Source organism: Gavia stellata, chromosome 4 (genome assembly GCF_030936135.1).
Source record: "Gavia stellata isolate bGavSte3 chromosome 4, bGavSte3.hap2, whole genome shotgun sequence".
Lineage (NCBI taxonomy): Eukaryota > Metazoa > Chordata > Aves > Gaviiformes > Gaviidae > Gavia > Gavia stellata.
Window position 1 is genome coordinate 33,511,115 of NC_082597.1, and position 17,694 is coordinate 33,528,808.

The 17,694-nt window shown below is 36.0% G+C and overlaps 1 protein-coding gene across 1 annotated transcript in view; it reads left to right on the forward strand.

The window, feature by feature from the left end:
• PPHLN1 (periphilin 1) overlaps window positions 1-17,694 on the forward strand; it is a 66,500-nt gene that overhangs the window by 28,011 nt on the left and 20,795 nt on the right. Inside the window, exons 6-8 of the mRNA XM_059816095.1 lie at window positions 2,027-2,103; window positions 6,244-6,363; window positions 8,976-9,116. Coding sequence (XP_059672078.1) covers window positions 2,027-2,103; window positions 6,244-6,363; window positions 8,976-9,116 — 338 coding nt within the window. The remainder of the gene's footprint in view (window positions 1-2,026; window positions 2,104-6,243; window positions 6,364-8,975; window positions 9,117-17,694) is intronic.

A 17,694-nucleotide genomic window follows, 5' to 3' on the forward strand; every position in this document is an offset into this window, starting at 1 on the left:
CATGGAGAGAAGTAGGGTGGTTATTCCTTCACTGGACCAGTCGGTAAGGGGTCTGTAAAGTGGTATGCCAAGGAGATGCAAGAAGTCAAGTAGTGGTGTTTGGAAAGCGTCATGTTCGGTTGTACAGGTAGGGCTTGTGGATTCAAAATAACCACACATTCAGAAAAAATGGCCTAATAATGTCTCCATGTTTCTCTCTCTGCTTAACTTTGAATAATTTACTGCCACTTGTATCAGCTTATTTCATCTATTCAAGCACAAACATACAATCCACTCAACTGAGATAATCTTTAAAGAATCCAGTGTGATGAAGGAGGCATGTAGGAGGCAGAGTTAGTCTGTAAATTTAAAAGGAGGTGGCTCATCCGTGGGGCTGAAAAGCAGGTATTACAAGGGCAAAACTTCTGTGTTAGTTGGTGGTATCAAGGGAGACATTCTGTACTTTGGGGAGTGTGAGAGATTAAAGACATGGTTATTTCTAGTTTCACATTTTTCGTTTTTCATATACTTTGTACTTATAGGCACTTTTAATTTTTCACAGTTTTTCTTTTTGCTATTTCTTTTCATTGTTGAAGAGCTTTTTTATTTAAAGGTAATTCATAATTCATCTTTTGTTTTTATGGCTACTAGAAGTTCTTAAGTAAGGCTGCTTGCTGTGTTTTTAAGTATGCTCTCCATTTAGCATCACCTTCAAGCCGAGGGTTAAAGTGCAATTTGGAACATTTGCTTTTGCCAGAGTAACTTCCCCAACTATTTTCAGTAGCATTTTCAAAAGACCTATCAGTAGCTGTGAAGATTTGTGCATGGATTAGTAGGCCTTCAATATCATAGCAGTAACTTACTTGCCTCTAACAATGCGTAGAGATGAGCAGGTATTTGGTCTTTGTTTTGTATTAAGTCTACACTATACGTATTGTATGAAAATGTGGGGAAAGAGTAGAAGACCAACTTTTCAAATACCTCTTAAACATTTCCTATTGCTAAAAGTATGCATTTTGCATAGACTTTTCCTTACATTTTTTGTGTAGGTAGTGGTATTTTAAAATACATAACACGATGCAGTCTTATTTTATGGCATTGAGTAAAAAAAGAAAATAGCTCAGCTATTAGGAGTGAGATGTCATATTTGCTCTTTATTGCTTTGACTCATTAAATTAAAGACATATTTGTGTATAGTTCTACTAAAATAATTTATATCCCGATTTTCATAAGTATTTGATAGACTTTTTAGTTCATCCCTTCTTTAATTGTATTGATACAAATTTAATGGAAGCCAAGGTAAGTCTATATTGTTTTCCATTTGTGAACAGTCAACCATTTCCCAGCGAGTGTGAATAGTCTAGTTAATGTAGGCCTACTGACAACACATTTGCTTTTCGTATTTACCTTTTGCAGATGTCTTGGATGTAATCCTTGGACCACAGGTTGAAAACTGATAGTTTACACTGCAACCAGTTCTGCTGCTGCAGGCTGCCCGTAACCAGACTGTGGCAAGGCTATGCACAGACTGTGATGAGCACAGTGAATTTGAATTGTCATTTTGCTGATTTTAACTCTTATAAGAAAAACACTGATAACACAAAGAGCATCTAGTCTCTGGTTGATACAATACAGGACTGTTTCCCATGGCAGAGCTTTTCAACATACTGTGGCCTGCTAAACCAGTTCCTACACTGCCTGGTTTCCTGGAGTGATTGACTGGTGTCTAATATTTCACCTGTTTATATTATTACAGCAATATTAAAAAGTGAAACCACATCATCTTGCCAAATCATACTGATACACCCTTTCAATTAATGTTGAAAAAAAGGACAGTGGGTTTTCCTAAATATGTTAAGTAGTATAGCTATATCTCTTCTCTCTTTGTAAAGAGAAGAAAGCGTTATCAATATTTATCGGGTGGTGGAGCATGTAGATTTTGTGTCTGACTTGAGTAAATTTCAATGCAATTTTTAAGCTAATATTTGCAACATATATCTTTAATATAATTTTACAGTCATTAATTTTTTCTTAATTGTAGGTAAAGAAAGGACATCAGTTCAATCACTGAAAACATCAAGAGATGCATCACCTTCAGGCTCCACAGCAGTACCCTCGTCAAAGGTGAATTTTCTTTTCGAGTACTTCTCACCATGGTTTCAGGTTGCTTGTTGTTGGATTTTTTCCTCAGTTGGAGGGAGATACTGTATGCAGCTGTTAAGGAAAGGAGCATCTTGAATTGCTTTGCAATCCAGCAGAGGATAGGTTTCCCTTACCTGGCAGGAAGGTGCTGATAATGCTGTGTATCTGGTGATGACACCGACAAAACTTTTTATTCTGTATTCACTGTCTTAATTTAGGAGAAAGGGAGTTTTGTATGTATTTAAAATTGTCAGTTTCCAAAGTCCGGAGTGTGCTAGAAAAGGAATGTCAAGGAGAAAAATGGGGAAGCAGTTTTTAGGAGCAACAGATCAATTGGACAAGCCTGTACTTGCACTGAACTCCATCCTTCAGTGATTCCTAAGCTATGACTGGATTTGGAAACAGTGTGGTGAAGTGTCAGACTGGGAAGATAATGTGAATAGCAGAGTTGACTTGTAAGCAGGGCTGCTCAAGGATGTGGCCAGAATGATAGCATTTACTTGGGAAGGGAGCCACATTGCAAGATAGCTTGGTAAATGCTGTTTTATGTTCTAAATGATGCTGTTCAGTTTCCCATCAAAAAAATCTTGTGGGCTGAGCACCAAATACACACACATAATCTTGCTAATTAGTTAAACGGACAGGCTAGTAAACACTAATGAACAATCAGCATTCAGTATTGTTCTGGCTGTCCTGTGGCAGAAAAGCATTTTCATATCACAGGCTGCTTGCCTGTAAATTATATTTGAGGTTAAAATGAACACTTCCACAGGAGTATTTTCTCTAAATTGTTGAGAAATAAAGAAACAATGCATTTTGTTGTTCTAAGTGAATAAGGTCCTATTAAAAAGTAGCATTCCCCCTAAATAGCATGGTGTACTAGCCTGGTTCTTGCGGTCTTTTTAAAATAAGCAGTGGAATGCTTGAACAAAAAACAATTGGAGGAAAGAAAGGTACTTTTTGTTGTGAGAAGGTGAGACTGAAGGAAATAATTAAGTGGGGAAAAAATCAGGCTTTGGTTGTGCTATGTCATTCTAAGTACTTATCCCTTATGCAGCTCTTTTAGAACTGCTGTGCTAGGCATTAGCTAATTGCCAATGTCCTTAAGGGGCGAGACAAGCGATATATTTTCAGCGATGTAAATCAGGAAAGTAAGATAAAAGCTGTTATGCACAAGTTACACTGATTTGGATTATAAAATAGACTTTATAGTTAGTTCACCTATTTTGCTTACAGACTCAACATGCTACAGCTTAATACCAAATCCTTGCTGAATACAAACCTTTGAGAACAAGGAGGCATTGGAAAATCTCTTGCTTTTGTATTAATATGCAGTGTGAACTTGAACTATAAAGTATTCTTTAAATGTTTTGCTTTCATTTTCAGTCAGGTCTGATCTATGCTGTATTGGTTTTTTTGCCAGCAGTTTGCATATATCTGCTGGCAGTGGATATCCACTGGATGTCAGCTATTTATTGGGTATGCATCAGCTGCAGAAATGGAAGTACTTCAAGAGAAAAGCATTAAAAGGTCATGGAAGTCCCTTGTAATGTACTGTCTTGTGTCAGTGGAGCCTCTTGGGGTGATGGCTGGATTACACTGACCAGTTAAGTTGTATAAGTGCTTCACTGACATAGAAATATTGACAGAAAAAGTCTTGGCAAAACATGATCTCTAGGACCAGGGTCTTACAATCTGCTTAGACTTGAGAAATGAGGTATATACTTTATAGATTAAAGGAGAAAGTTTTCAATGCTCTAAGTTATAATTTAGCTTTGAAATACTTAAAAAAGGTATATGCTTCTGCGGCAGTATCTCTTTTCATTGTAGTAACTATGCAAATCTGAAAAGGTATTCTTATCTGTCTTATAATTATTTTTTTTACATATTCATGCATGTGAATTAATACATGTTGGTATTATCTGATCTTAACCACCTGTTTAATTGACTATGGCATGAAATCTTTTGTGTTTCTCTTTAATAGCTGTCTGGACTGCAAGCCTTGGAGGCTGTATCCAACATAATTAGAGCAAAAGGCAGATGTGTGAGACAGGGAAAACTTCCCAGCAAAGATAGCAGAAAACTGACAGGTTTTTGCTGTTCTTATGTTATGCCTAAGGTAAAAAAAAAGAAAAAAAAAAAAAAAGGAGACACCTCTGTTTTGAGGCAGGGGGGGAAGTTTGGTTGTTTTTTATGAGATACAGGAGGTTGTTCATTTCTTGTAAGTTTGCGGCCTGAGTAAATATGTTCCTGTTCTTCAGGTGTAGTGTATCTGTGGAAGTACCATTACTTTATTACATAAAATGCACTCAGGATTTTTAATAAATTTTTATTGACATGCAACCTATAGAATTAAATTTAGTGACATGAAATTAAACAGATTCCTTTTGCTCTATTCCAGTAGATACTAGAGTTGTTAGTTTCTGTTTATGGCTTGTGGAAATACTGTAAGTCACATGAGATTTTATTTATCTTCATTTCATGCAAAGCTGACTGTTGGTGGCAAAGATACTGGTCTTTTCTTTTGTTAGTATTGGCCAGAGCTACACTTGAGGAAAGGGAGAGATTCATAATAGTACCAGAATACAAGATTTTTTTTGGCAGCTAGGGAAAAGTCAGGTTAAAGGTAAAAGTCAGGCATACTATTGGTGAAATAAGAACATGGGGGAAAAAACCATGGCAGCAGATACTTTGTAGTGAGACTAGTGTAAGAATAATTGTGTAGTTTGGAAAGGTGAGCTGGGCTAATTAATCTATGAATTATTTACCCCTTTCTTTTAAGAACCCTCTTTGTAGCCCTGCATATTGAACTTTGTCACCTCCCTGAGTTTGCTGGTTATAATTCTGTAATTTACAATTATAGAAAAGAGGGATACCTATTTAAACATTGCGTTGCACTTCTCTTCTGGATTCAGATAAAGGTGGTGTCTTTATGACACAGAACCCTGAAAGGGTTCTGTGAATTGTATACTTATGTCATACTACAGCACAAAGAGATGTTTGGATAATATTTTACTTGAGGTAAGCACAAAAGGTCTGAAGATGAAGCAGTCTTATTACAGGTGACAGTATTTGCTTCCACTAGCCGTTTATGTAATTTGGAATGAACTAATGATACAAGGGGAGAGCGTTGTTTTTGTCGTTTGTTTTTTTGCTTTTTTTGTCCATCTATTTGCTGAGATGGAAGAGGCATTGGGTAGAAATTGTGACAACCTTTTTCAGACAGTAGGATTTTTATATCTTTTTTAGATATCCACCTTAGCGTTGCAGTTTTTAATACTAGAGTTGTATAGATTTGTGTATAGATGCTTCTATACATACAGTTGATTCAAATGAAATACCCACGTAGTGGTAACAAGATTTATAAAGCTAGCTATTCCTAAAATGGTTTTGGTATGTGGGTATTTGTCCTTGTCTGTTTGTTGCTCTGTTAGTAAAAGCCAAATCATATTCTTAGAGAGAAATAAAATTTTAAAATATTACTTATATGAGTATTTCCATCTGAAAAGGTGGATTAAAAGACCATAAAGCCATGACTGACTGTCATAAATGATCAATGTACCCCATAAATAAAAAAATAATGAATTTTAATGGAAGCAGCTCTGATTATTTGGAGTATGTATAAAATACATACTTTTGTCCCTAATTAGTTAGGTTTTATACCCCACACAGTGTTTAGTAGTTTAGTTTAAATTTGTTACCTTTTATGCCTGAAAATCACATTGAATTATTAGATCACTCCGCTCTTGTATCTGACTTCTTAGTGCCCATTTGATCCATGTCTCTTTAAACTCAACTGGTCTCAAATAATTTTTCTGTTCTCTCTGTCCTGTGAATTTAATAAAACCGATTCTGAAAGTATGGTGCTTTTTTTAACATTTTACTGAACTTAATTGATTTATCTTTTTTTCTCCTCTCTCTTTTTTACTTTTTTCTCTGCTCTCTCCCTACCCACTTTTCTTTTTAAAGAAATCAGTCAGTAAATAAAATAGCCTTAGCTTCCTTATTTTCTATTTTAAAATTTTTTGGGGATCTGAATAAATGTTTATTTTAGTTTTGAAGATGTTTTGCCATGTGTAAATATATTTAATGTTAAACCTTGACTATAATGTTTTTGTACAGGCCTTGGATAAGAGCAACAGACTATCGGAAAAGGAACTTGCAGAAGCTGCAAGCAAGTGGGCAGCTGAAAAGTCAGAGAAGGCCGATGAAAGCAGTTTACCTGAAATAACAGAGTATGATGTAAGACAGGAGTATTAACCAATTTATTTTAAAGTGTTACCATAATAGACTCTTGTTTTTCTGTACTCTCCTGAAAGGCACATTTTGTAATTTACCCCTGAATTTGTCTGCCTATGCTATTAAATGTTTGTTGAAAGGGAGCGAGAGGGAGACTAAAGCCTTGTTATTTATTTATTTATTTATTTATTTATTTAAATGCACAAAACCAGAGTAGGTTTTGTTAGTATCATTTGAATTCATGTTGAGCTACAATATCAAAATAGGGCTCTAGCTCTCCCAGGGATTCTCCAAGGAACTCTCGCATTAGTGTAAGTATGTATGTCTGCTGAACTCCTTAAAATTAGCAAGGGACTTCTAGGTCAAAATACAAATGTTCATGTAAAACGTGAGACTAGAAAAGAAATTCTGGTTTATTGAGTTCAGTTCCGTGCCATGTCAGCCTGCCGTGTCATGTATTCCTTTTCAGAAAGCAGTCCTCTATATTAAAAATTAAACTTCTTCCTTGGTACTGCAGTGGGTAGATATTTTTTCCCCCAAACCTTTATTTCATTAATTATCAACATTAATTAATTGCCAGTTTATACCCATCAGTTCTTCCCCCTCCTTGTCTTCTACCCCTTGTTGTATTGAATTATAGCTCTTTTCAGTCTTTGTTTTGTTATGCTGCTCTTGGATAGGATATCTTTTTTGAATTCTGCTATGTTAGTGGAAGATGTATTTGTCATTTAAAACAAACCAAATGTCATGTAATGTCTTTTTGTAAAATAGTCTATTTTCATTCTGTGACCATTTAATCTTCAACTTTCACTTTGCTTCAACTTCAGAGGCACTTTTACAAAAACAAAATAGTACCTACTTTATAAAGTCACGTGTCTTAAACTTTGTAATTAATGGGTTTGTATTTTATATCCGTTTGTAAACAATTTGAGGGAAAATAAAAGCATCTTGGGAAGCACCAGATTTCCTCCTTGTATTTCACACTTGTGGAACCTAAGGGCTAGATTAGAGAAATAAACTCACTGGATCCATATTTATCTGAACTTTTAAGTCCTGTCCATTGATGTAATGGCTGAGTACATCAACAGGTTCTTGATACTGGACAGGAAGATCCAGTTGGATAAATAAATTGTTCATTTCCCTCCCAGAAAAAGAAATTAAAAAAAAAAAGGGGGGGGGGGAGGGGTTGGAGTGAGGAAAAAGAAGCAGCAAACTGATGCAAGCATGAATGCCATACGGAGGAAGACATATGCATGGACATTTCTGAGAGGTTCAAGAGAGCAACAGTGAAGAGAAACATCACGCCAGTTCTTGAGGAGGGGAAGGTAATGCAAGGGAGGAAAGAAGAGAGTGGACCATCCGGCGAAGAGTTGTTTAAAGCTTCCTCTCTGCCTCAGAGAAAATTGCAGTGACAAAAAGATTAAAAATAAAGAAAAAATTCAAAACGAAACAATTGCAGTTGATTAGGGCAGAGTCTCAGATGATTTATTGACTAAGAAAGTGTGGTACAGGAATGCTAATGAAGGAGGTGAGGCATCTCATTCTGTGACGTCTCACCTTGTTTCGTAGGCTGTCATGTATGAATTGCAACAGTTCTTAACTTTTTCCATTTTATGTCAAATAGTGCTTAACAGTTGAACTTTGTGTTGCACTGAACTTCTTAGCAGCCTTTACTCCCTCTCAGCATTTCATGATTTACTGCAGTAACAAGATCTGAGATGCAATCTTAATGGTTTATATTGCTGCTAAGTTTTGAGCAGATGCTCATAGGACCACTTAAGATTTTTTTTTCTTTTTTTTGTCTGATGCTTTTCTCTTTCATGTTAGGTCTTAAGATTCTCCACCTCTTTATTTTTGAATAGTAGAAAATATTTTTATGCATCTTCTTCATTCTCCAATCTTATTTAAAAAAAAAAAAATTTGTACTATGCTACAAATCTGTTCCATAATACTGGATTTAAATAGGCTGTAGTAATTTCTTCTCTTTTTACGTCTTCTATTTAGACTCCTTGGAGTGCGAGTCTGTTTTCTTTGGGGCAGGGATACTGTCTTAATTTCTGTTTTAGAGGGAAGCTTATACAACTTTGGGACTTCAGTAAGATTTCTCATATTATCAGGAATCATCTAAGCGCATGTATACAGTATAGCGCATGTATACAGTATAGCGCATGCTATACAGTAGGTATCTCTGTTCCTTTAATATTAAACCTGTGGTCCTGAATGCTGCAAGAGTTCTTTCCGACAGCAGTTTGATTTTGTTGATGCCTATTTACTTTTCATTTTGTGACTTTTATCCTTTCCCAGAAAACTAATCCGACTTTCATTGTGGATTTTTCTTGCTAGCTTGTGTTACAAATATCATGTATACAAGTTCCTTCTCATCAGAAGGGCAGGTAAAGGTTATCTGACATCATTGTCTTTACACAGTTAAGACTGAGTCACAGGTTTTTTTATGATGTCATGTTTTCTACATGTTTAAAATCCATATTTCTGTATCTACTAGACTGTAGCAATAATACTTCACTAATAGTCTTGATAAGCAAACTCATATCTAACTGAATGACTGTATTTGGGTTTTTATTTTCCTCTCAAAACACTGAATTTTTTTTTTTAAGGCTGGATCTTCAGTTCCATTATACGTCGAACAAACAGAGGAAACAGAAACAAATATAACAGATAGTACAGAATTATATGAGGATGGCCAGCTTCTTGGTCGCTCAAAAGCAATTGCAACTAAGACAAAGGAGATTGAACAGGTGAGTCCTCTTGGCATATTGTCACTGATACAGTACCTGTGTAATGGTTTGATCTGTTAGAAATGTATTGATTTATTTTTTCCTCCTTCTTGGAGTGTAATATGAATGTAGTCTGATTTCTTGAGATTAAGTGTCAATAACATCTCCATCTGTTTAATTCTGAAGAAGCATGGCATTTATCTGCACATGGAATTAGTAGTAGTTTTCTGTAACTTACATGCAACACCTGCTATTTTGCAAGCCAAGAAAACGTCTGCTTCTTTGAATATTTTTTAAAAATCAAATATAATACAAATAATTTCAAATGTAATTAAAAAATAAGGCTTTATGTGAGAGCAAATTATCAAGAATTACTTTTACACTGTAATTTCCTTAACTTAAATATATGCGGTTTGGGATTCAACACTAGAAGCTGCCCATTTTTTTTTGGTTGTTGTTGTGGGCTTTTTTTTGGGGGGATGGGGGGGGTGTGTGTTTTGTTGGGGTTTTGTGTTTGTTTTTTTTAAATCAGCTTTGAATTTTGGTGCATTTGCCATTCTCTGAAGTTTTGCTTTGACTACAGTATTTTACATCTGGATGAGGGAGGAATGTTGTGTTCAAAATTTGTATTCTTTTCTCTTTTGTGTTGAGTATTTGGGGTTTGATTTAATATAAAACAGGATTTCAATTACTCTTGTAACATTGAGGTTTTGAGGAGGTTCAGTGGAAGTTTATTCATGTATTTAATATCATGTCACCTCACAGTAAGGAAATTATGTACAATAACCTTCAATTTCATTTGTCATAAACAGTCAAAGTGTTTTGTTTCTGTATTTTTGTTACTTTAAATGGAGAGGTTGGAGATTGTTCTGACCTAAATGCAACTCTGCCCAACTCTGGAAATTGCATTTAAAGTTTATAATTTGGGTGGGAGAAAGAGATTACTTTCTTCAAATTTGCTCTGATTTACAGTGTTTTCAGTGTATGCCTGGCACGGGTGGAAGGGCAATATAGATCGCTTTTCCCCCTCGTGATTATCTCATAATAACATCTTCAAGAAAATAAGTCTCTGGTCTTGTTCAAGATAAGCTTATTCTAGGTCTTCATTTTCCATCTTAATTCTAGCCACCTTTGTTCCTTTGCCTGTGAGTCCATTTCCTGTACTGTAACACTATTCTTCCTTTTTTTTTTTGACACTTGAAAAACAACTTTCTACTGAATTGGTTTTGTTTCTTTTCTTTTTTTTTTTTTTTTTTTTTTTTTTTTAAATGTTGACTTTGGATAATCATGTTCCTGGTGAGTGTGGCATTGCATGTGTGCTGGGTCTGGCTGGAATGGAGTTAACCTGAGCATGCTGTTACTATGAGGGTCATGATGCAGTTTGTTTATCCCTGTGTGTCTGCTCACTGGTTCATACATGGCCTAAATTGGCTACTACTGAATGCATAAACTTCTGACTATTTAAAAATGACAAACTGAAAAAAAATAAAGACTAGGAGCAGACTTTTAAAAAATGGCAATTGTGATTATTTAGCCTGATGCTGGTGAATCTGTGATTGGTTTATTTCCTATGAAGATCTGCTCCTCGGTCCTAGGGACAAGCTTATAGTGAAGACAGATGAAACTTTGGACATAAAAAACAAATGTTGTTTTCAATATGATCTAATGATATTATGTTTGGTAGAGTTTGCACTTACCTCTAAAGAAATCTAGATTATGTTCTGTAAAACAGAATACTTTCAGGAACTTAGCTCAGAAAAGCCTGAGGTATAACTTAAGATTTGGATTTCATAGAACCAGTTTCTCCTGTTGTTGATTTGAATATTGAAGCTGTCGGCTTTGGCAGAATTAAAATAAGATTTTAGAATGATACGGGAAGCATCTTCAATACATTTTATTCAACTGAACAAGATTCATATTGTTTTATAAAACTAGGTACTGTGAATTTGTTGAGAGCTAGAGAAGATATATTTTAAATATTTTAAATCATTTAAACTTAAGACTGTAAAATGACCTATGTATTTTTCAGATAACGTTTAAAAGTAACTTCTGCTTCAGCAATTAAAAAAAAATCCAGACAATTTATTGTTATGATAGTCCTGATGATTTTCTTAGTTGTGAAACACTGTGAATCCTCCTGCTGTATATGGAAGCAGTCTCTCTGTAGAAATTTGTACACTATTCTGTTGACTTTGAGTTGTCAGCATCTAAAAGTAAATTTGGTTTAATTCTGTGTGGCTTGAGTTCTCTGCCTTTTACAAGGAATGAGAGAGGGAGCAGAGTGGAGTGGAAACTAAATTTGCAGTTCTATGGTGAACTGCTTACTAAAGGTTCTTTGGATGAACTTCTCAATATAATTTATACTGGTTTTACTGCTGTTTAACTGAAAGTATGTTTCTGGTTTTTTGCACAGTAAAATTCGTCCTTAACGTGCAAATTTAATACTATTGCTAGTCATGCTGTATTGTTTATATAGTTGTAACATTTAAATCTTAAATGACTGTAGGCTGTAATACACTTTAGGAATAGGAAGACTGACTTGGTAATGAATACATTTATAAGAATTCTTGGTAAAGAATACATTTATAAGAAAGCTTTTCTATAGTTTGTTTCTGCTTATTTTTCTTGAAGACGCAAATAACAGCAGAAACTTTTTCTGTTCTATGCACTTTTTTCCAGTTCCAGTGTTTAAAATAGCTTCTGAATACCTAGTTTTAGTGTATTCTTTCTGGAATGTAATTTTGTGGAAGGATTACTAAAATAGAATACTTATTGCAAAGAATTATGCTGTAAAAATGGTAAACTGTAATCCTTCTGCAAAGAAAGATTCCCGAAAGGTTGGTTTTCAGTGTTCACTGAACAGCTATTAAAGTATTTAAAATAAATAGATAGATCGATAGATAAATAAACAAATCAGACCAGGTAGAAATAACTTCTTGTGCCACTAGGTATGTGTCTAAGAATTGTTGAGGGTTCAACTAGTGTTTGAGAAAGCGAGGCTTGGTTAGAAGGCTTGACCCATCAGACCTCTCCTGCTTCTGTCTCCCAACTTTTTCTGCTTTCTCTTGGAGCACCAGGTCTAGTGAGTGATGTTTGCTTTTCAGTTCATATTTATTCTCATCCTGATTCCCAGGTATTCTTGCTGTTCCAAACTCCTGATAAAGCCCTCTTTGTTTTGTCCTCCCCATATCCATCTGTCTCCAAATCTCCAACCAGGAAAAAGAGCAAAATTCTCCAAATATGTACTTTTACTTTATAGCATGGTACTACTTCAGGTTAACCCAGAGGCAAAAAACTGTGCTGACAGAACACGCACAGTGTGTTGCAATGAGCAAATTCATTGCTGTACAGCAGAGAAACAGGCAGCCTGGTGCCCTGGGCGGGAGAAGTGGGGCGGCAGCTTGTGATATAGTCTGTTATTTCTCTTTAGAAAAAACAACAACAAAAAAGTCCCTTAAACAATTGAATGAAATCATACAGGTGTTCTGCTAAAATAAGTCCATCTCCATATCTTACATATCACTCATATCACTCTGTTGGAAAGGTAGGGGAAACTTTACTCTAAGTTACAATAACACAATTGCCAAATTCAGAATTTTAAATGGAACGTGATTGTAAATGGTTGCTCTGGCTCATCAACGAAGAATTTGTATATTTTTTGTTTGATGGGGGACTTAGTGCAAGCATTCATGTAAAATCATGTAATTTGAAGAAAAATAAAATTCTTTGTGTGCTGACTATGACAGGACAAAAATTGTCCAACAAGGGCTAGTTGCTGTTTGCAATTTAGTGGCTATTAAGAGTCTGCAGTTGCTTTGCAAGTGTTACTTGAAGCTGACATAAAGAGAGAAGAATAGAAGTTGTGCTCATGCATAAAGGCTCAGAAGATTCTGGGCACTGTTTGAACAGAGACAAGAATTATCTGTGTGACTCCCAAACTAGAAAGACTCCAAATCATATGTTTAATTTGAAGTCTGCCAATATCACTTACGAAGGAGGAACATGGTTGAAGATGCACAGGCACTTGAGAACATTGCTGAGCTGGGACCGCAGATACTGGAAGTCTCTGGTCTCATCTTTGAAGTGACAGGCATAGTGACAGTTTCATAGAAGCATCCAGGTTGGATGGGACCCCTCTTGGGCCAATCTTCTCTTGAAACAGGGCCTTAGATCAGAGATCAGGTCATTCAGGACTCTGTTGAGTCTTGAATACTTCCAGTGAGGGAGACTCCACTGTTTCTCTGGACAGCCTCTGGACTGAGAGAGCTGCTCTTTCTCGGAGCTCAGCTGCCATCGGTCCTGCATGCTGTTCTCCAGAACGTGCCTTCTTTCCACCAAGGGCACAGTTTCTGCTCCCTGCTCCTCTTGGCAGTTTCCTGGCCCCATCCTTGAACTGCAGAGTCCCAGCTCCTTGCTGTGGTCCCCTGCTTTTGGCTGGCTTCACCTGGGGAGGTGAGGGACCTGCTCCACCTGGAGTGGGCTCAGCTGCTCTCAGGGAAGTGTTGAGTTCCCAGGACCTGCTGGCTCTGCCACTTTGTGGTTGGTCGAACAAGATCTTTCCTGGCACTTCCACATGGCACATACTGGGAAAACCGATCCCTTCCATCCTCGTGCATCTTCTTTTCCATCTTTGTACCTCTTTGTGCTGAATGAAAATTCTGCAGCATTAATGTGTGTCTCATGTTTTAGTATGTTCCATGGAGTAGGGTTTAGATCCATGATGTGGCTTTTGATGTTCTATTTGTAAGCAATCAGAAATTTTGGAGAGTTTTTAAAAGCAAAAATAGTGAAGTAATTAGCTTTCTGGTTTTTTTGGGTTTGGTGTTTTGGGTTTTTTTTTCTGGAGTTAAGTGTTTCCTTATGCCTTTAAACATGCCTTTCCCTCTTTCCTCCACAATTACAATTTTGAAATTTGGTGTTATATGTTGTCTGAGCATGGTGAGGTATGAAGCCCATTAAATAGGTGCTTAAAAAATTGGTCTGGGTACTTGATGCTTAAAAAATTGGTCTGGGTACTTGAGAATAGTTTAGCAGAGAATTTCACATTGGCATGTCAAGGTCAATGAATATTCATGGGTTGCTGATGTAATAATTTCATGCACCTTTTTTATATTTTTGCATTTAATAACATGCAATATACATTAAAGTATTGTTTTGGAGTTGTTTAGTTTCTGTTTTTATATAGTTAAGGATCAGCTTATGCTTTTAGCACATAATGTGCTGAAGTGTGGGTTTTTTTCGGAAGTGATGACAAATACGTCCCTGGTGTTAAATTCACAGTTGGAGCAATTCAGCCTCGGTGTTACACAAAAGGCTATCTCTTTGTTGTTCCTTTATGAGCATGAGTAGCAGGGATTCTTGAAATGTGTTATCTTGTCTAGACATCAAGTCTGCAACACTGTATTAATTAGTCCATTATTATGTGTCCAGTTTCTTAAATGTTGCATATGCAAGTTGAAGTGACATGGGTTACCTCTGAAAATCTATTATTTTCTAAAGACAAATTTTGCCAAATGAGCTAAGTATCTTCCTTGATTTTGGCAAGAAATCAAACCTCTAAGTTTCTGAATGAGATTTGACACTCAGACCTCAATTTGTCTATTAGCACAGAGCTCTGGCATCTAAGAAGGAAGCACAGGGATTAATGCATTCATGAATGCTTTTTTTCTTAATGGAATTACTGGCTGACTGGATGCTTTCAGTTCAACAATATTTTTAAATGTTCAGCAGAGTAATATTTTTAAGTGTTCAAACATTTGGATTAATTGCTTGTTTACTTCACTTTCTAAATTAATATTACTTGTTAACAGCCCTCAGTAGTATTAATGAACTGTTACCCTTATTGGACAGCCTTCTTGCTGGAAGATGCTGAAAATCACAGGTTTTTCTAAAGCCTGCATTTGAAACCTCATAGGTATGGTGCATAGAAAGAAGAAAAAATGAGCGTGTGGCTGGGTCAACAGGCTGTCCAGATTCTGTTTCCAGATCTGCTGTCTACCTGCTTTTCATTTTTAGGTAAATTACTTCACTGCAACTTCTAGGACAGAGATTTAAGTAAGAAAAACAGTTAGGTTTTAGCAGTTGTAGTGTGTGTAGTTTCAGAATAACTGTTTCATGTTCTCCAGCTTTGTCCGATCTCTTGTTCTGGTAAGATGTATATAGCAATAACTGAATTGTCTTTGTGTGTATTTAACACTTTTTAATGAGACTGTTCTCTGGAGGTGCTGCTCTGAGAGAAGACTGACAGGTCACAAACTGAAACTTTACATTGTGAGGATTTAGTTAAAGTTTTGGTTTTAATATCAGACCATAAAAAAAATATACAGGCAGTTCTGTCATGATAAAATAGTTACAGTTTCTGTAATATATGGAAGCATACTGCATGCCTTCCTCCCCACCCTGTCCCGTGTCCGTTGCTAGTTTTGCTTTGCTTCAAACAAAACTGTTTTACAATACTTCAACAGTGTAAAAGTGAATGAGGATGTAAATATGAGGTAGAGTCCATGTCTTGGCTACGAATAAGCTAATGAGAAACCGTGGTAAGTATATCAGAGAAGTTTTACAAGCTCTGGATATGTTAGATTACACATTTAAGTTTTAGCAGTTGTAAAATAAATAAATTAATAAATTGGGCTAATGGGAATCCAGGCAGGAGTGAAGGAGGCTGTCAAAGCTGGCCTTGGATACGCCTTTCCTTTTGACTTCAGCTGAGCCAGAGAAACAGGTTACCGTTTCCTTAGATTAGCTTGTTGGTCTGCTTGTGCTGTTGCTCATTTCAGGCAAAATTATCTAGGTTAGAAGAAATCCCCTAATTAAAATATGAGTTAAGAGGTGGGTAAGTTAAGTGAAGCTGAGGGAACTGGAACAGTAGCTAGAGAACACATTAAAGGATTATTTCTGATTATGGATGAGGTCAGACATGCTTTGTTTCTGATGGGAGTGGGCCAGACAAGAGTAACAGGCCAAATGAGAGTAAAAGATGAGGAAGCTGTAGATTTTGGTTCTCTCCTAGCTTTTTTGTTGTCCTTCAAACCTTGTGTACTTAATACACAGTAGCAAGGCCTTAGTGATAAACTCATCATCATCAGTCTAATTTGGTTGGTAGCATAGTATGTATCATGCCTCCTCCGAGCTTATGTTTATTTTATTTAAATGTAAGATGTAATTAAGTGTGTTAATCTATTTTTTCCTAATCAAGAAAACATTTGTCTCAGGTTTTGATATTTTGCCTTAGGCTCCTCAGAAAAACTGATGATGATTCCTTTACTTAATGATATCATCTGCCTATGATCTTATTTCATCCTTTTGCGGTTTATTAGTTCCCCTGTATCAGTACCTGTCTCCTTATATACAAGGCAAGTAATTTATTACTTTTTACACATTCTTAGGCACTTTTTCTTCCATATTGATTCTGACTTGCTGCTTTTTCTACAGTCTTTTAATATTTATTCTAGACTGCCTTAATTTTTACCATTGCAAAATCAAATCAATGAAGTTGTTATGCTTATTTGCATCTTTGTAGTTTACAATTCCCTTAAGTCTTTTTTGTGCTGCGATCTTTCAATTTTCAAAACCTGAGCTGTTTGTTAGAAATCTGTGTTTTCATGTTTATTGGGACTGCAAGATGGACAACATAAAAGCTTTTCATCAGTATTCTCATAGTATCATTGATTCTCCGTACAAATGCAGTGATTTAAAGCAGGGTACTTCTAAAAGGATGTGAAAAATCTAACTGCTTTCCTTTTCTTGTCTTTGGGTCACCATGCTTTACAAGGTGCAGTCCTTCACTTTCCATTTTTTTTGCTCTATTCTCTTCCCTTTCCATGGACATTAATGGGTTATTTGGTATGTACGGCAGTGTTCATAATTACAAACTGCTGCATATGCAAAATCAGTGCAACTCAAATAATTTTACTTCAGCACCTGAAGGTATAGTTTAATAAGGAAATGTATTGCCACATCTCAGCTTTTTGCCAGCAGCTTTTTTCATTGGAAAGCTGATAAAAAGTGAGTGTTATTTAATATGCAACACTCAGAGTGATACTTTTAAGAGAACTTAACACCATAAATGTACGCATGTAAACAGTAACAGTAGGGTATTTTCATTCTTGGAGAGACTCAAATACGTGAGAGAGAACTCACCTTTAGCTTTCTATCATTATCTATCTATGGAAGACTTTGTGTGTGACAGTTTATTTTGCCTTAGGTTTTTTTTAATGTAACAATGCTAAGCACATTATTTTGAAGTTGGTGAATGCTGGGGACTCGACCTGTTGACCAATCTCATCATTGATACAGTTTTTGATGTAGTGGCGCTTCATTTATGTGACCAAGCAGGAATGCAGATTCCAAGATCTCAAAGAGACTGTTTGCTTACAGACAGTCTTAAAGGTGGTTGTTTATGGATGTTACAATTTCATGGCAGATCTCTGGAAGACTTAAATAAGAGAGTGTTAGTAGTTAGGTACTTGATAAAATTGCTGGACTTAGTTAAAACCAAAGAAAATGTGAAAGAAGCTTGTACCTGTTTCACTCAGTGCCCAGCTGTTCATATCTGAAAGACAAGATCACTTCTTGGTCAGATAAAGTGAAAATCTAA